We start from the raw sequence: 19943 nt of genomic DNA, 5'->3' as shown, positions 1-19943 counted from the left end.
AGGAAGGAAGAAAAGGTAGTGGTTTTTGTTGGAGGCCCCGCACCTGTGAGTGGTGTCGCCCCAGAACTCTGTCAAAATCTCCTGAATCTTGAGAAGCCAAGCCTTTTTTTCTCTTCTATTGGACTGCTTCCTTGGGTACGACTTTGTAGGAGCCGCCGGGAATTGAGTGCACCTGCTAAGGTCATGAGAAAAGATGAGCCTGTTTGGAATGCCAAAATTTGCCCCCAGAAGACCGCTACTGCCGCGTCTACCCAGGCAGTATACATCTAGCACTTCACATGTAATCATGTTGATTTTAGTTTTTGGTAACACTTGTCCCTGGCTAACTACTTGGTTCTGCGGAGCGTTAGAGCCTGGTCTCTCAAAAGCCCTCACCCCAAAGGCCAGAAGTGAAGTATTTCCCGACTGCCACGGCCCTGAAACGGAGCACTACGGAGCTCACAGAGGAGAGTGGAGAACGGAAGAAAGACTGTTTCCTGAGTTGCCTGGATAGGATTGTTTATGACGTAGCCACAAGCCTCTTCTGTTACAGCAGGCTGAGACGTTGACACCTCAGGATTATGCTGGCACTTGCGCTTAGCCTCCTTCCGGCATATACACACAGAGGGACACAAAAAGGACACTCCCTCCCGCCCTGAGTTTGGAAATGATGTTTTGTGATGAGAGTCTAGTCCTGGTGGCACACTCCCCGCTGCCTATTGCTCACCAGCACGGAAAACTCTCTTTCATTCATAAATAATTGCCTTGCACATTACTGTAGAAGAAAAATAGTTAACAAATTCCTTTGTTTTGCTTGGGAAGTTACCAAATTTGGTTAGTAATTGCCTGCTTGATCAAAAGCCATTTCCTTCGTGGTTAACCAAACATCAACTTGACTCTGTTTGGCCCGTTTTAAATATCACCAAAAGTGAATAGCCCCAATTACGACAGGAAACACATTTCCCGACATTAAACGAGGAACAGAAACAGATTTGTCATGTTTCAAAATGCACGTAGTTCTATGGATGGGCTCACATGCTGTTCTTATTTGCAACCTTCTCTCCCTAAACACACACACAGGAGCGCGAAGACACAAACACTTTCTTCTTTCAGGGGGTGTAGAAGGATTCTTGCAAAATCCTGTCTCTGAGTTATCTTCAAAAATGACTGAAACTCATTACAGTGACATTTTTTAGCTTAAAAATCAAGATAAAGTAAAGAGGAAAGTAAAAAATAAAATAATAAAATAAAATAAAATGTAATCACCACTTTACTTTTCTTGAAAGAAGGGAAAATATTTGCCAGGAAAAATACTTTAGAGAGACTGTAGTCCTCTTCAGACATTTAAAACTTTCACATGAAATAGTAAAATAAAATAAAATAAAATAAAATAAAATAAAAATTAATCCCTTGGGTTTAGGTGTGGTTGACTGTGAATTGGAAATCTCGGGAACACCGGAATGCATTTATAAACCCATCAGATATATCACCCTCACTATTTGGCATTCAATATTGATAAGAAATGTGTGGTTCTCCTTGGCCTCTGGTTTTTCAGGCAGGGTTATAACAGGCATTATCTGCTTCAGAGGTTTTATTTGGGGAATCCCCTGGGTCCTTCCTAGTTATCCATGACACTGTGGTGTGGTAGCCCAATGAGGGGTTTAGCTGAGATTTCTTGGATTACTTGAAAGGTATGGTACCCTCTGCAATGGAGAAAATAAATTTAAAAGCTATAGAATTCATCCAGTTAAACCACACTAATCTGGAACTTGTCTTCTCTTCTCTGAGAGCCTCTTCACTAGAGGATAAAATAAGCATTGATTTTTCAAGGACCTATGCATCACTTATTGCTAGTAAAGTCTTCTGGCTTAGGGCCTTAAGCCCCTTTCGATTCTCTCTGAGTTGCCCTGGAGAAATAAACCAACAAGTAAAAATCAAACATGTTCTATTTTGCAGCAGAAAAATGTGTCAGCCAAGGCATTTCTGGAATTCGCTGTGCATTAAATTGTGTGTGTGTGTGTGTGTGTGTGTGTGTGTGTTTGATCTTTCCTTTTGGAGGCGTAAAGTTTTGTTTATGTGGCGCTTGTGGACTGAGAGAGGGATCCTGGCCACTGAGAGCCTCTACACTGCCTGGGAATCACTGCCTGAGGCTGAATGGGTCCCTTAGTGGATGACTCCAGAGCTGAGCCCCTTGGGTGGAGCTTCTGAGCTGCTGTTGTTGATTGAGGATTGAAAAGTGTTTTCCGACTGCAAGTGCTCCTGCTGGGCATGGAAATGAGCTGACTAGACTTGTAAAGTCAATCCACTTCTGGTTCAAAGGCATTTTTCTCCAAGCGCATTATCCTGTAGCTCAGAGCAGGATGCAACCAGGTATGGTTACAACAGGGAGGCTGAGGTAGGATGCATGGTGCCTGCAGCCTTGAAGCTCTGAAAGCTGAAATCACAGACTGTTATTGTGACTTCATGGCCAACCTTGAGTAAAAGCAGGTCTTCTGTGGGAGAAGTTGCTGGAGTCCAACCCCGGAAGTAGCAAGTGCCTCTCCCACAGCTGAGGGCCAGAACACCACGTTCTCTTGTGCTCTGGCTCTAGTCCACTCTTCTCTGGGCTCTTGAGAAGAGCTGCTGCAGGCATATGCAGAGTGAATGAGCTCTGACTGAGACTTGACTTCAGAATCACTGGGCTGGCCTGGCCTCTTGACACAGCAACACTCTGCTTCTTGCCTTCCAGGTAAATACCTCTGCCTTACTGACCGTGTTATAGGTTTTAGGGGGACATTGGCACAGGGATTCTCCTCAGCCTCTGCCTCACCTGTTAACTATCACTAACCAAGTCCCTAACATTAGGAAAGTCCAAGTGATAATTGTCAGTTTCATCTTTCATCAGCTGGGGTTTTGTGACAGAGATCTTGCAATCACTACCTCTCGGGGGACTGAAAGTAGAATGTTAGTGCTCCTTAAAATTATGAAGGCTAGACTTGTCCAGTAGGTTGAGAGTGTGCTGTAATACCCAAAGAATCCAGCAATAGTCCCTCTCCTAGGTAGCAATGTTGCCAGAAGTCTCCCAGGCCCAGGATACTATGCATTAGGGCTCACAGATCTTGTTTAGAGAGCTAGGGAGCAAGGTGGAGGGACGAGAGTGCCTCCTGGAAGGTGAGGACTGAAGCCAACATGGTAGCCACTGAGCTGAGTGGCAGATGTCTAACACTGAAAAGTGGCCCTAGCCAAGGGCTCTAAGCAGTGGTACTTTCTACCGAAGGAGCTCTAGATCACAGAGGCAGAAGGATTATTGGATCCTCTTTGCACTCACTTGATTTCAGGAGGAGGTCTGAAGTCCCAAAGCATGGGCATTGGGGTGAGAGAGGGAACGTCAAAGTGTGCCAAAAGAAATTGTTTTATTTTACTTATTCCTGATTTTTCTCACCAGAGCTTGAGTTCATATACTGCATTGTAACACAAACACACAAGCACGCGTACCACACACACATGCCCCTTCAAACTAGAGAAGGAGACTACAGAAAGCACCTGGCTATGAAAGGCATGTGAAGGAGTTTGCTGTAGGGTGGTATGGTTGCTTTGCTTCAGTTATCCCCATGGATACCTTATTGTTTTCTGTGATTTCTCTTTTGTATTTTTTTTAAATTTGTCTTTATTTCTTAATTATTAAAGCCTTCGCTTTTGCCCCTTGGAGCATCGATCAGGATTTACTAACTCTACAAACATTTACTTCATGAAGGAGCAGTTTTTTGTGTAGTAATGTTAATGTGGGGACCCTGGGAAGGAAGAGAGTATGTGAAAAAAGGCATAGATTGGCTTCAAGCACAGGCAGTATAAGTGTTTGCCTATATTTGGTGTTTTGATAGACTTAGGGAAAATCCCTCAGCCTACTACCAAATACTTCTGACTGTCAGTACATCTGTGGTTGTTAGACGTTGAAAAGCCCTGATTAAATACAGATAATTATGAGAATATGGAAAGAAGCCTTTAGTACTTTATCCACACGCCCTAGGAATGATGGGGTAGGGTGCCAGGGTAAGAAGAGGAAAATATATTGTAAATAACCAGGAGTAATTAAATAGTGAAAAGATTAGCATGAGATATGGTGGGCCCAATGGAGTTCAGGATGATTTCTTTCTTAACAGAAGGATCTGCTTCTGTTGGGCTCATGGCTGCCCAAATTAGGCAGAGCCAGATAATGACTCACTGATCTGAGGACTGCATGGAGTCATTTGGTGAGAAAGCGTGTGTAGGGGAAGAGGGTGTAAAGCAAGCATTTTTCTGGTTTTAGGAAGATAAAATCATTCTTCATAAACAGTATTTTTTTTCAAAACTTCATTGATGCAATAAACTTGGCATATCCTCGTTCAAGTGATCTGAGCCAGTGATATTTTGCTACATGTCTGAATTATCTATTTTAAAATATCAAACTGGCACCTGTAGTCATTTTGCAAATCCTAGCCCACTTTCTTTGGGGCTGATGCATATAGCATATTTGGAGGTAACTCTGACTCTCATCCTCATTTTTAAAAAGGCAGCATTAGGCCAGCAGCAGTTCAAGTCTGTAATCCCAGCACTTCAGAAGGTCAAGGCAGGAGGATCACCCTAGGTCAGGAGTTCAAGACCAGCCTGGCCAACATGGTGAAACCCCATCTCTACTAAAAATGTGAAAATTAGTCGGGCGTGGTGGCATGTGTCTGTAATCCCAGCTACTTAGGAGGCTGAGGCAGCAGAATCACCTGAACCCGGGAGGCAGAGGTTGCAGTGAGCCGAGATCATGCCATTGCACTCCAGCCTGGGCAACAGAGTGAGACTCTGTCTCTGTCTCAAAAAAAAAAAAAAAAAAAAAAAAAAAGAGAGAGAGAGAGAAAAGGAAGCAGGAAAGAGGAAACATGGGGGTGGAGTAAGTAAAAGAAATGTATAAGACATAATACCCAAGTATACCCAAGTTAAAATGACCTAACCTAAAATTCACATACCACAAACTCAACCCATGAAAAAATATGATGTCCAGCAATCCTGATTGAGCCTTCAGTTAATATATGACTGTGCAAGTTCCAATGGAGCACCAGAGAGGAGAGGTAACATAGAAAAGGATTGGGTTTGACTCTAGTTTGGTGGTGTTGTGTGTGTGTGTGTGTGTGTGTGTGTTTCTTTAATTTTGTTCGTTATGCTTTGTAGAGACAGGATCTTCTATGTTGCTCAGGATGGTCTCAAACTCCTGGACTCAAGCTATCCTTTTCCCTCAGCCTCCCAAAGCACTGGGATTACAAGTGTGAACCCATATACCTGGCCTTAAGTTCAATGTTTTAATGGAGAGTGTTTGAGGACTAAAAGAGAAAGGATGCATTTACAATTATTTATTATTTTCACTGCTCCAGGAAGTCAAAGGCAGCTGAAAGGTGACCATACAATGCCTCTTCTGGCAATTACTAGAATCACTATAGGGTAGTTAACATTTGGACTTTCAAAAAGGTTTTATCTTTTTCGTTTATTCATTTATCTTGCTCAAAATTAGCCAAGTAAAAAACTGTCCCCATAATTCTGGGGACAAATTTCCTAGGAAATTTTTTAAAATTCTATCGACCTTAAGTTATTAATCCAGTGAAGAAATAAGAAAATGTAGTTGTATGTTTTTGATATACTTCCGTTAGAATGAGAAATACAATGAACTGAAGCCTAATGTTGTAATTATTATCATAAGAAGGCCTTCACCATTTGATAGCAGTATGAATACGCAATTAAATTCAACAGAATACATTTTCCGGTAGCTAAAGTTTTTGCAAGCATAAGCATTTCGCTTCCAGTCCTCCCCATGAGAAGAACACAGTGAACACAGATAAGAATTTGTATCTCTACTTTTTCTTCCCCTACTCTACTGAGGAGCAAGAGTAACAAAGTTTGACGCGCATGACTCAATGACTAGATGAATAAAAGCACAGTCTTCTTGAGAGATTATATTGAATTAAGCCAACCAGAAGTTGAGGGATTCAGTGTGAGAATTACTTCAACATTAATTATATTAATTAGGCCACGTCCCTCAATTTCCTGAAGTAAGAACACACCTATGAGTTAGGGTCTTGTCATTAACATATTTTATCTAATCATATAAGAACATACACTTACATTGCATTGACAAATACCAAAGATATATTTCCAAGGATAAAATTAATAAAAACAGGTCCTGTATTCTAGAAGACATGTTTCCTATGGACTTTTGAAATTCAAATGCAATCTTCTGGTTTAATTCACTAATTTTATTTATTAAAATAGTATTTGAATTTCTTTAAGAAAGTTGGCTTCCCTAAAGACTTTCAACCTTTTGAATCTGTTTTAGGATTTAACCAAAAGTTAGTGGTTCCAATGTTGATCCCAAAGTTTTCCTCTTCGAGTGTTTTGCCTCAAAGAATTCATAGCTGTATAGTTGATAGAAAGATTAGCACATTCTTTAAATTAACTCCCATCATCTCTTTAATTTTGAAAACATCTGTGAGTGCTTATTATGTTCCAGGCTTTGTCCTAAGCGGTTTGCATGTTTTTTTTCTTTTTTTACTAAACCCTCAGATATATACACACACTTACAGAAACATACTGTATGATAAAAGTGTTAGAAATAATAGCTTTAAATGGTTAAAACAAAGAACTGAATGCAAAAAAAAAAAAAAAGACTTGTGTAAGGTCATTCAGATAGAAAGTAGAGTCAGAATTTGAATCAGGTCAGTCTGAATCCAAGTCTGTCTTCTTATATGGTGTACTGCTTGAGCCTTATTCCTATTTATTATCATAGCCTGAAGAATTCATGTAGAAAGTAAAGTTTAGTCAATAGCATATAATTTTCCTATTCTCATAACCAGTAGTATTGACAAAGGAGAAAGAAGAGGAAAGGAAGAAAGAAAACAAGAAGAAGAAGGTGATCTTCCAAATTTTTATCAAGATGAGTGTATTTGTCAAGATTCTTTTGTCTACAAGTAATGGAAACCCAGCTGAAGCTCACTTAAGCAAACAAAGATAATTTATTTCTTCATGTAACTTAGCTAGCGCAGGCGAAGTTGAATTCAGGTACTCAAATGATGTTGTGGGGAAGCTGATTACATTTCCTGACTCTGCTTTCATTAGAGTGTTCATTAGAGTGTTCATTCGAAGGAGGTCTTTCCCAAGTAATGACAAAAAAAAAAAAAAAAAAAAAAGGCCATGAGTAGCTTATTTCAGATTCATGTTCTACAAGCTTGGAACTATGCCAAAATATCTTAATCACGGGGAGTGGACAATTCAAAACCAACATTTTACTGTAAGGATTTTCCTATTATCAAACTTAAAAAACATATTCTTCTTTCTACTGTGGACCCCTGTGGGTCTCAGAAATCTCCACATGTTTTGCTGCCTCTCCATTGTTGAAGAGTCTCTTATAAAGGTTTATGGGTGTTCATGGATGAAATATAGAGATGCCCCAAAGAGACTTCCAGGTGTGGAGAATGAATTGCTGGCATTAGTATATGCGCCTCCGGCCCCCAATACCTGACAACCCAGTGCTTCAGCAGCTGACCAGATTGCAAAGTTAGTTATGAGATAATGCAATATTTTCCCCCTCAGATACGAGTTAACAGGAACTAACTATACTTTAGTCTAGTACATACAAGGGAGAGCTTAGCTACATATCTCCCAGTGATGTCAACAGATATATACAGAAATGGGAATGGAAAAAGTTCAGATTAAAAAATAAAAAATTCTGGATGACTAAATTACATGCATGTAATAAATATTAAGAAAGAAGTTTCTTCTGAGAAAGAAACTTACACCCAAGATATGCTATTTTCTCGATTTCAAAATATCACATCATATGTTAGGTAGTCTAAAATACTAGCACAGACATTGCAACAAACATCTTTTGCCTTATTTTTACAAAAATCTATTTAAAAAAAAGATACCAAGCAAAGTTGTCCCTTTCTATACAAGGTAATGTCCTGCCTTTTAACAATAAAGTGAGCTAAGGTTAAAGGCAAGAAAATGTCTGTATTAGGAGATACTAACACAAATATTACATGGTAAATTGCCCCCCAAAATTAACAAATAAACTCGACTTTTCTGTTTTTGAGTTGTGTATTTTAGCTAAGAGCATGCAATAAATAAAATATAGATGGATAGATAGATACATAGATACATAGATAGATAATAGATAGATAGACATATCTTCTGAGTGAGAGGAAATGAACAAACACTCTCCCCCCACTTGAATGGGTGCAAAAAGAAACAAATGCTCTTAAAAGATGTGGCAAAGATCACATGCAGATGTGGCTGTTTTCCAGCCCAAGTTCCCTATAGGAAAGTGGCCTTGCCCTGTGAGGTTCACTTTGCCTGTCTAGGATAGGAACAGTGTCTTTCTCAATTCTGCATGGTGAGCAGTGGATAACTAATGATTGAGCCAAACCCTTCAGCAGCATCCAAGCTGTAACTAACCCTTGGCCATACTGAGATTTTTGGAGTGTTTAAAGTCATACCCAGTTGCCTGAAGATCTCCTCCATATGGCTGAATATCCCCCTGCCGCCACCACTACCACTGCCATCACAGTGGCAGGGCACATTTGTACCTAAGTAGCTGAAATTAAAAGGACACACAGGTCTTTTACTCCCAGATTCCAGTATTGGCATATATTATAAGTTATTTCAAGTTGCATCTTATTTTAAATGAACTTGGATCGGCTTTACATGCCCTTTTTACAAATGTGTCAGAGGTGAATAATATAATTTTTCTGGAAAAATGCAAATGCCATTAGTTAAGATGCAACCTGCAAAAGAATCCAGGGGCACTTGATTTCTTATTTCTGATGAAAAGTAGGTGACCAAGTCATGTGCACACAAGCAGACATCTCATATCTGCACACATAAACGTGCTCTTTGGACGTCGTAGACAAGTCTCTCCCCCACCCCCCCCCCCAAAAAAAAAGAAAAAGAAACTTGTATATTCATTTTAAGGAAAAGTAAAATCCAGCCCAAGAATATATTCCAGGAGACACTGGAATCAATCACTGAATCCGAACATTTTGAGTTATGCACATTCTTGAGAGCAAAGGCCCTTTTGTTGCCCTGCTGGTGGCCCTGGAGTTTTTAGACTATGTTTGCTGATTACGTCCTGTGAGAAAAAAAACAAAGGCTATGTATAGGAATATTGGGCTCCAGCAGAGGCAGGGCTTGAAGATCCAAGTTTTCTCTGATGCTTGACAGTGGCAACTGGGAGACTCCTGCCTATCCTCACTTCACTACCAGAAGAGAGAGGATAAACTGGCACAACTGCTGCTCACCTAGTTTGAGACTCCACCTGCAGAGCCAACTGGCCCCAAAAGCTTGTGCTCCTTTCTGTTTCCCAGTGCCTTCACTAGAGAGCAAAAGACCCTGATACATCTCTCTGGATCTGCTCAAAGTGGCCCCTCGTGGGCAATTATTTCGCATGTCTTTGAGTTTTATAATTTAATATAAAATCGTAACCTGTGTCTCCCTTTTCTCCTCTCTCTACCTCCCTATCTATAGCTTTTTTTCCAACAAGTCCCTAAACCCCCCTCCCTGTTAGACTCTGAAGTGTCACTCACTGTGTTTTTTATGCTTCCAATAGTTTCCAAAACAAACAGTGGAGGCAGTAACCGGCTGGGTATTCACTGGATGCAACAGTAACTCCCAATCCCAGCAACCTGAGCCGCCATTGGCGGCAGGTCTGCTCCCTAAAAGGCGGGCACTTGCCAATTTCTGTGCTCTGCCAGGTCCTGGAATCGGGGATTTGAGGACTAATGGTCTGCACATGTCCACTGGGAGGAAGGGAGACTAGACTTTGAAGGACATATACACTAGTTTGATCTTCCTCTCCTTTCCTTTTGTCTATTCAAACAAAAACTATATATGTATATATAAAAATTACACACACACATACACATACACAGAAAATTGATTTATTTGAATACAGATCCAGAAATTGTTTTTCAGATTTGGGTTTTGGGTTTTGGGTTTGGTTTGGTTTTGTTTTTCCTGCTTTCCCTCCTTCCTTTACCCTCTGTGCCCTCCGCCTGTGTCTCCCCCTCCCTCCCTAACCCAGTTCAGGTTGAAACTTTGCTGCAAGGAATCCCTTCACCCCCTCCAGGGATGGCTCTGAGCTCTCGGGCGCGTGCCTTCTCCGTGGAAGCCTTGGTGGGGAGACCCAGCAAAAGAAAATTCCAGGACCCAATACAGGAGGAGCAGCCTGAGCTGCAGGAGAAAAAGGGAGGAGAGGAAGAGGAGGAGAGAAGGAGCAGCGCTGCAGGGAAGAGCGAGCCGCTTGGTAAGTACTCCCATTGCCCTGAGCCGGTTGCCTGAGCTTACTGGTTCCGCATCTCTCCGCCTGGCTCGCGTCCCGACGCAGCCAGAGCCACATTAGGAGCCGCGGGACACCTCGACCACCTGGTGAAGGGGAAGTTTCAGCGCCTCCGAATCCATCCCGGAATACAGCAGTTTCTTTGCGGTAAAGGGGAGGGTCCCTACATGACTGTGAAGTGAGTCTCTCCTACATCCTCCTCCTACCTTCGCGGGAAGCTCTCAGAGCCAGCGGGTGGCTGTTGTATCCCGGGATGGGAAGCAGGGCGAGTTCCCAAATCCCGAGGGCATCCAGTCTCGGTTACCAACGTCTCCAAGAGAGTGCGGATTGGCAAATCTGAAGGAAAAAAAAAAAAAAAAAAAGGCGGGCGGGTGGGGGGTGGTAGCGGGGCTGCACCTTTCACGGTCCCTCTTTCTCCATTAAGGGGACGCAGAGGGTGTTATGCGGAGCTTGGGGAATCTGTCGCCAAAGTTCCTAGGGAAGGTACAAGGCCTGTCTGCTCCAAGATAGGCACCAGCGAGAAGTGGGCATGTGAACTGTGACGCTGTCTTAAACCCTGAGCGCGTTTCTGTGTCCAGCAGAAAAACAACCTAAGACAGAGTCCTCAACAACTGCTTCCTCTGGCTGCGGCAGCGACAGCGGCGATGGCAACAGCTCTGAAAGTCTGGAAGAGAAAGATATTCAAATGGAGCTTCAAGGATCTGAACTGTGGAAGAGATTCCATGACATCGGGACTGAGATGATCATTACTAAAGCGGGCAGGTTCGGTTCTGCCCAAGCTGTTCACACGGGTCGCACACATTAGGCACTTAATTTACCGCTCTGGTAAGATGAGGAGTCTCCAGTTTCATGCTCTGGTACTCCTCTGTTCCTTTTCTCCAACTCCCTGACATACAGTAGAAAGCCATAGCCCCTCAATTGATAGGGCTCAGACTTACCTGGCCCCATGTAAGTGGCTCATTCTTCCTTTCCTGTACACTATGACTCCAATAACTCACTTCCCCGTCTCCTGCCTGTGTAGTATAAGACAAAAATCAGACTTTGGTCTTAGACTGTGGCCAGACCTCTCAGTTAAGGCCTCTAAGATAACCATGGACAATATTCCATGTCACAGTTCTTCGCGCCCGCCAGACCTGGCCCAGGTTATTTTGAGGTGAGCCATTCCCATAGCCACCTTTTGGCGTGGGACAGCCACTTCACTGCAGCTGGTTATTTTGTGAGTCTTACAAATTTCAGCCTTCCACAAATCTGCTTCACAGGAAGTACCCTTGAAAAGGAGGTTGGGACACAGCTTTTTCTCTCATACTTTCTCTTCTATAGCTTTTTATTATGGTTGGGGAGGGACATGAACAAAGCCTTGTGATAATAATATTCTGCTCCACTTAGAAATTCCATACTTGTTCAGTCAAGTATACAACCAACCATCTTTTCTCATTTGCAAATGCTATTCCTTGCTATTTTGAAATGGGAAGGGTATTGTGAATCCCTTCACTTTTTACTGGAGTCAGCATTTGTCCAGAACCACTCCCTCTTCCAAACATTTCTGAAAGCTCTTGGGTCAGTCCTTATTTTCTTTCTTACAGGCGGATGTTCCCCTCTGTTCGGGTCAAAGTGAAAGGGTTGGATCCAGGGAAGCAGTACTATGTGGCCATCGATGTGGTGCCAGTGGATTCCAAACGCTATAGGTAATGGGCCCCATAGGATGGTACTCCATGCCCAGGCTAGGGCCAGGGATTTGAACCTTCAGACCTGCAACCTAACAGTGCAACTTTGAAAACTCTAGCATGGGGAGTGGTGGTGAGCGATTGCTCTCCTGTGGGCTTTGGGAGTTGAATTTTCTTTTTCAAACTGGGTTTCCCAGTGAAAGAAGAGAAGGCTTCTTCCTCTCTTCTGCCCCCATCCCCTCTTGGAATGCAGTGAATTTAGGGCACTAATGAGAGCTTCAAATGTACCCCAAGCTTCTCCCTACCCACTGCTCTGGCCTTGGTTGTGTAAACTGCAGAGGGTGTGGGCTCTGGTGGCCAGAAGGGAAGGGGATTGAAGGAATTGTGGGAGAAATCCCCAGGCTCCATGGGAGCCTGGGTTTCTGGGGACACACTGGGCTCTGAGCTGTGCTGCTTTGGCAGCAGGAGCCCAGAAGGATGATCAATTTGCCACTCAAGGTCAGTCAAGCAGTTCCTGTGTCTAGGCCTATCTTTTGGTCCATCTTTAATCTTTCCCCTTAAATTAAAGATTTAATCTTTCTTTAATCTTCTCTGGGTCTCAGAGAGTACAAGTATCATTTTCCCTTTATTTAAGTCCTCAACCTACAGCAGGCTGAAAGTGGCCCAATTGTTCTAAAGCCAAAAAGCCCTTGTGGGATACATCCCAGACACACCAGCTTGCCAACACTTTGACTCAGGGGCTTGGGGTCCAGTTCACGGTTGGAGGGGTGGGAAGGTGACAGCTGTTTACACTAGGGCTGTGAGCATTTGACACAGAGGCGGGTCCCTGGTCCTCCAAGGAGACAGCCCACCTCAAAACCAGAGCTAGCTTTGAAATCAAGGAGAAGGCTCAGCTCAGAGGACTGCTGGGGCTGCAGTATGAAAACAGCAGAAAAAGCTGTTTGCTTCTCAAGTTGCAGCTGGCATGGGAATAGGAGCAAAACCGGGAAGTTGAGATTGGAAATAGCGTGAAAATCGGCCAGAGGCTGTGCAGGACTGTGTTCCTAAGAGTTTTCTTGATGTGAAGCCTTATTGGCAAAAGGGCTTCCACGAGGACTGGTGACAGTAGGCTAGACAGAAATACTTGTCAGCCCTCCACTTCCTCCCAGACTCTTCACACCCAAAGCTAGTGGATTTTTCCGTTGTCTCTGTGAGATAAAATGGGTTAGATCAATTTCTGTGGTGGTTTCTGTGAGAAAATACAAACCAGACTTAGAAATCTCATGACATTTTACTTGCCCTGCACTTCATTGCATTTTGATGACATATGCTTATTTACAGTTTATTTTTTGCCCCTGAATGCTTGTTAGAAATTAAGTTGAATTTTCTACTTACTTGCCCTTGGGATCACTGGGCTAATCTGGAGCAAAATCCTCAGGAACAGAACACAACAGCTCCCAGCTTTGGCCTGCTGCACCTAGTGCCACAGCATGTGTTTTTTCAGGTATGTGTATCACAGCTCACAGTGGATGGTAGCCGGGAATACGGATCATCTGTGCATCATTCCTAGATTCTATGTTCACCCGGACTCACCTTGCTCAGGAGAGACCTGGATGCGGCAGATCATCAGCTTTGATCGCATGAAACTCACCAACAATGAGATGGATGACAAAGGCCATGTACGTGAGCTAAATCCTTTACCCTGAGTAGGGAGGTGCCAAGGCTCCTGCCCACTGGCCACCCTGGAGAGGCCAAGGAAGCTTTTTGCAGATGCACATGTTGTGTTTTTTAGGAACTGTCCAAGCCCTGCACCTGTAAGTAAAGTAGCCAACCTAGGGCTCCTGAAACGTTTGTTTGGCATCTGAGAGTGCTGGCAACTGGGGATGGCGAATATAGGGAGTTCGAGGACAGAAAGAGACCTGTTTAAGCCAGAATGCCTGGTCTGGGAGAGTAGGAGGGAACCATTCAGGGAGTTCTCAGGCACCATAGCCTCCTGGGCAATCACTGTGATCTCTGATTGCCTTCCTGTAGTCCACGCAGTTGGATGGGCACCCAGTGTATTGTATGGTGTGGTGGAAGGATACAAGTGGGGGAATGTCAGACTGCAGCCTGGAAACCTCCCCAACAACCAACCCTCATAGATACTATTGATTTTGCACACTGTAACTAGGTGCATCCCTGCTTCTGCCCTCCCCAGTCTGGCACTGTGCCGGCTACAAAAGGAAAGACGGAAGCTCCCAAGATTAGGAGTTAGGGTATGCCAGAAGGTTACCCACCATGTCCAAGCCCATCAGTTACTGCCATTAGAACCTGTAGCAGGCTAGCAGATCGCAGTGCCACTTCCACACCAGATGGTCGCCAATGTTTGAAGCAGGAAAAGGCCTCAATCTGGAAATGGAATCACTGCTGACGGGTGCCGCTGAGGTGCCTTTCTCTGGAAATGTTTTGAGCTCAGAGCACCTCCCTCGGAGTGCCTCTGTTGGAGGCCAAATGGCATAACAAAATAGTTACCTAAGCCTCATCATTGCCTTTTTGTGTGCACGTGGTGGAGGTGGTCAGGAGAGAGAACTAGGGTTGGGGACTGGAAGCCAGTTTTTCTAACAGCATTGGTCATTTCTCCTCCAGATTATTCTGCAATCCATGCATAAGTACAAACCCCGAGTGCACGTGATAGAGCAAGACAGCAGTGTTGACTTGTCCCAGCTTCAGTCCTTGCCCACTGAAGGGGTTAAAACATTCTCCTTTAAAGAAACTGAGTTCACCACAGTAACGGCTTACCAAAACCAACAGGTAAAGCTGGTCATGTCTCAGGCAAATGGAAATGGCTCCAGAGGGACCTTGGGATAGAGGCTAACTGCAATCAGTTGCATTTTCCACAATTCTAAATAAAAATCATAGTTTTATTGAATTGTCATCCATGCAAGTTTGATAATGAATTGTGTAAATCTTATGTGAGAAGGCAACTCCAGAATGTAATTTATAAAAGTAATGATTTATAAATAGGAGTTAACCATTCTAAATATGACTTGCAATATGGTTACATTTATTTAAATTGTCATATTACATGTTGCAACATCTTTTCTGGTGGTTGTAACCACTATAAGCAACGGTGACAGTGTTCTCACTGAAAGCAATGATATTATCTTTCTCTCTCTATTGAATCCATAGATTACGAAACTAAAAATAGAAAGAAATCCTTTTGCTAAAGGATTTAGAGATACTGGAAGAAACAGGTAAGCAGGATAGCAATGACATCTAATATTGATGTAGCTAGCTATTTTCACAAGTTTTTATTTTTATTTTTATTTTTATTTTTTCTGAGATGGAGTCTTACTTGCTGTCCAGGCTGAAGTGCAATGGCACGATCTCGGCTCACTGCAACCTCCGCCTCTGGGGTTCAAGTGATTCACTTGCCTCAGCCTCCCAAGTAGCTGGGATTACAGACACATGCCAACAGGCCCAGCTAATTTTTGTATTTTTAGTAGAGACAGGGTTTCACCATGTTGGTCAGGCTAGTCCTGAACTCCTGACCTTGTGATCCGCCCACCTCAGCCTCCCAAAGTGCTGGGATTGCAGGCGTGAGTCACCACACCCGGCCCCCCACAAGTTTTAAGGATAAGAAAACTGGCTCAGAGACTCAAACGCTCTAAATTTTGTAATTAGTAGGTGGTAGAAAAGGAACCCAGATGTTTTGTGTCCAAAACATTACTTCCTCCCACTCCTTTGCTACTCAGTATTAAGATCTTGCTTATTGTAGAATTCTAGGTTTAACTGAATTTTATTCAGAAGTCTAGCTGTATAAAAGAGAAATATTTAAAATAGTTACATCTAAAAGACATAGCAAAATAACTCAAAATCATTATGTTCAGAAATTGCATTCTGGGGATGCTGAAAGTTGACTCTCTTTTTTAGGGGTGTATTGGATGGGCTTTTAGAGATCTACCCATGGAGGCCTTCTTTCACTCTCGATTTTAAAACGTTTGGCGCAGACACACAAAGTAAGAAAACTTGGAACATTTGTTTTATTTTTACATATTAATTAAATAACAACATCCAGAACACTTGTACCAAATACTATACAAAGGGATATGTACATGCAAGAAAATGTGTACTTACAGGTAAGTGGGTGTACCTCTGCCTGGATGATGAGGTAAGAGGCATAAAGGGAGAGAAGCTGGCATAAAGGAAGAGAATAGAAATGTGGTAATTGTGGACTTATTGACATATGTTAGTAAGTTATCTTACACCCTGTGATTTTCAGATTTCATCTGGATTCTTCAGCCTCTCACTATCTCACGTTCTTTAGGATATGCCTGTGGTGCATTTGTAGCCTGATTTGCAGATATGTTACTATTGAAATGAATAGTTTATCTTTTATGAGGACTTTCAGTACACGTTAAAATAACTTGCATTAAATTCATCACTTAGCTCTAATTTTCCTCTTTTTTGTCCATGGGGAAAGTAAATGTTAAAAATAATACTAAGTCTTCACAATTCAATTGCCACAAGCGTTTAAAAATAATTGCAAGATATTTATTCTCAGATGGTACATTACATGACAAAGTAATAATAATTAAATAATGCAGACTTTCTGGTAGAAGAATACCTTAATTTGCTCTGATAGTTAATAATAAACAGAATAATTTTTACTTGAAAATGACATGGATTTTTTTTATACCTTTGTCTTTACTCCATCAGAGTTGCTTGACTTTGACCATTAATTCAAGGTTACAACTACCAAGCAAAATCAACATTATAGTTAGGTTGAGTTTTACATGATGCCATAACGACTAACTGAAAAGGGAAGAAGTGAAGTCTAATCATTTGGTTAAATATTTCACTGGAATGATTGTCTCAATATGGTTTAGGGAATTGCATGAAAAATATATAAACACTTATTTTACAGTGTCAACTTAACCAGCAGCATCTAGGAAGCATACTTTTAAAATATCCAAGTCAAAACAAATGTGCATTAATAAAGAAAAAGTTAAAGATGATCATGAAATGTTAAAGTACACAGTTTTCTTAATTATTTAAGATATCCAAAATGCTCTCAAATTGCAAATGAGTTACTAGTTTCTTAAATAACTTTTAAATGCTTTATTATAAAAGATATTTGCAATCTTGTTGATGAAGGTTTAGGATATGTCTACATACACAAAAATAGTTAAGAAAACAGCAACACTAAAAAAAGAAACAACTTGGTCAAATCCAGCCAATAACCAATTGTTTGAATTCAGACATTTACAAAAATAAGGTTTAGAGTTTCCTGGTCTTTGTAATTATCCCTAATTTTAGTAGAGCTAGGCAAACATAAAAGATCACCAAACATCATTGATATGAATACTTACTTTCATCTGTGTTTCTTAACTTGCAAAATTGTTTCCAACTCTTAAGATACAATGCAGTATGGAAATTGCCCCATTCATTGTTTTGTATTAGAAAAAAAGCTAAGGCATTTAAATATATTGCTTTCATTTACACAAGACTATTTTCATGTACACTGATTTTTAAATCAGTGGTCAGAGGAATTTTTTAAATCAATATAACTTTGGTCAGAGGAATTTTTAAAATCAGTATACCTTTGGTCAGAAGAATTTAAAAAATCAGTGTACATGAAATCTATGCATTCTATCTATAAATTAAATCTACATAATCCAAAACAACCAATCAATTTGTTCATCTTAAGTACTTATTTTAGTAATTTTTTAAGATTACTAAAAATTATTTATTATGCAAATATTTTAATTTTTAAAATAATAAAACTAGTTTGTGTTTGTAAGATATAATTGACTCTGAGTCATAATTGGATTTCTTTGTAATTGTTTGGACAAATGTGATTCAAGTGCCTAGCACAATATTTGAGCAAATGAATGCTTAATACATGGTACATAGTAGTAGTGCTAAAAGTAATAGTGGTAGTAGTATAGATCAGTGGTCTCCAATATTTTTGGTACCAGTGGCCAAGACAATTTTTCCATGAACAGTGGGAGTTGGGAGGCGATGGTTTCAGAATGAAACTGTTCCACCTCAGATCATCAGGCATTAGATTATCATTAAAGAGCACTCAACCTAGATCCCTCACATGCACAGTTCACAATAGAGTGTGTGCTCCTATGAGAATCTAATGCTGCCACTGATCTGACAGGAGGCAGAGTTCAGGCAGTAAGGTAATGCTCACTGGCCTGCTGATCATCTCCTGCTGTCCAGCCAGGTTCATAACAGGCCACAGACCTGTTCCAGTGGGTAGCCCAGGCATTAGGGATACCTGGTATAGATACTATATTGAACTTTGGTCAGAGGAATGAGCAGGTCCTGTCTCAAAGAAGCTAAAAGAACTGTGAACTCACAAGGAAAGTTAATCTAAGGATGAAGCAGGGATAGTGATGGGTATGATTACTAATATAGCAGGAACATCAAATGTCAAGTTCATTATTCATTGACTGAATTGTCATTCACAGGTGGAAGCAGTGGCTCATCTCCAGTGACCTCTAGTGGAGGGGCCCCCTCTCCTTTGAACTTACTTTCTCCACCTTGCTTTTCACCTATGTTTCATTTACCTACAAGTTCCCTTGGAATGCCCTGTCCAGAGGCATACCTGCACAATGTCAACCTGCCTCTTTGCTGCAAGATTTGTCCAACTAATTTTTGGCAACAGCAACCTCTTGTTTTACCGGCTCCTGAAAGACTAGCAAGCAGCAACAGTTCTCAGTCTTTAGCCCCACTCATGATGGAAGTGCCTATGTTATCTTCCCTGGGGGTCACCAATTCAAAAAGTGGTTCATCTGAAGACTCCGGTGATCAGTATCTACAAGCACCTGATTCTACCAGTCAAATGTTGTATGGATTACAGGCACCTGGAAATATTTTGCTGCCAAACTCCATCACCCAAGAAGCACTTAGTTGCTCCTTTCATCCTTCCTATGGCTTTTATAGATACAATTTCTCTATGCCGTCTAGACTGATAAATGGTTCCAACCATCTTAAAGTGAATGACGACAGTCAAGTTTCTTTTAGAGAAGGCAAATGTAATCATGTTCATTGGTATCCAGCAATTAACCATTACCTTTAGTAAAACAATAGCATTTCTAGAACAATTACATGTAAACGAATATTTTCTTTATTTGTAGCCAAAGAAATTTCAACAGTTATTGGTCTTGAAAAGCATCATTACAATAAGTATTTCTTTGTTATGCATTTAAAGATTTAAAGTGCCTTATCAAATAATATTCACGAAGAGCTGTTTATAATGTCAAGTGCAACGTATAGGAATCTCTGATTACAGTGGCCTTGAGCTTCAAAATGAGCTATGCAATAAATATTATTTGATGATACTCCACCAGTGAAAATTGATGCTAAGCGATGGGATTTTCAATTATAGTGAAGCTAGTTCACCATGATAACTGCATTTTACACATTGACAATGACAAAAAGAAGATGGATGTAACTCATGCAAGCAGTGAAGCAATTTCAGTTTTAACAATGAAGATTGGCTTTAGTGTCATTATCTAGTAGTTGTAGAAAAAAATTTAATTATTTGTTTGCCTTATGCCTTTATACTTTGCTGTTGAAGAAACTGCTAATCTCAATTTAAGATACAAATAAGGACACAAACTTTCAAGTATTATATTTTATTTATCTTTGTAGCCTAAAGACCATTTGATCTAGAAAGAACACAAAGATCAAATGAAAAGTAAAACACTCTAATAAATTTGCTTTTATTTTCTTTTATTTTTGGATAAATCCTAGATAAAACTTGTTCACATATTCCTTTAACACATCTGGTATTTTACACAATATTAGAAAAACATATTATTATAGTTTTCTAAGAAGATAAAGACATTATGATTATAAGAGGGAAAATATATTTGAATCAATCCATAAATATGAAAATATCATTATTCTGGTATGATTTAACTCCACTCTTGAATGTCAATCATAGTGAATTAAACTAAACAAAAGTAGAATAATATTTGAGTTTATGAAGTTGGAAA

At 41.0% G+C, this 19943-nt stretch overlaps 1 protein-coding gene across 3 annotated transcripts; it reads left to right on the top strand.

Annotated features, from left to right (window-relative positions):
- The first annotated feature begins 2572 nt into the window (after nt 1-2572).
- On the top strand, nt 2573-19675 carry TBX22 (T-box transcription factor 22). Of its 3 annotated transcripts, none has more exons than XM_073013187.1 (9): nt 2573-2707; nt 10097-10273; nt 10888-11064; nt 11890-11991; nt 13454-13628; nt 14575-14739; nt 15118-15182; nt 15862-15947; nt 18411-19675. In XM_073013187.1, the coding sequence occupies exons 4-9, from the start codon at nt 11894-11896 to the stop codon at nt 19019-19021; spliced, it is 1200 nt and encodes a 399-aa protein (XP_072869288.1). In that variant the 5' UTR covers nt 2573-2707; nt 10097-10273; nt 10888-11064; nt 11890-11893; the 3' UTR covers nt 19022-19675. The 3 variants fall into 3 exon arrangements, with proteins under 3 accessions (XP_072869288.1, XP_037845427.1, XP_072869287.1); XM_037989499.2 differs by having other exon boundaries at nt 10888-11068; XM_073013186.1 differs by lacking the exons at nt 2573-2707; nt 10097-10273 and having other exon boundaries at nt 10681-11131.
- The last annotated feature ends 268 nt before the right edge of the window (nt 19676-19943 follow it).

Source organism: Chlorocebus sabaeus, chromosome X (assembly GCF_047675955.1).
Source record: "Chlorocebus sabaeus isolate Y175 chromosome X, mChlSab1.0.hap1, whole genome shotgun sequence".
Taxonomy (NCBI): domain Eukaryota; kingdom Metazoa; phylum Chordata; class Mammalia; order Primates; family Cercopithecidae; genus Chlorocebus; species Chlorocebus sabaeus.
Note: the sequence above shows the minus strand (reverse complement) of the source record. Positions and strands in the feature narration are given on the sequence as shown.

Coding starts and splice junctions, on each gene's coding strand:
- TBX22 (XM_037989499.2), top strand. CDS start 10,099: ATGGCTCTGAGCTCTCGGGCGCGTGCCTTCTCCGTGGAAGCCTTGGTG. Junction 10,274..10,887: donor AGGGAAGAGCGAGCCGCTTG/GTAAGTACTCCC, acceptor TGTGTCCAGCAG/AAAAACAACCTAAGACAGAG. Junction 13,629..14,574: donor AGATGGATGACAAAGGCCAT/GTACGTGAGCTA, acceptor TTTCTCCTCCAG/ATTATTCTGCAATCCATGCA.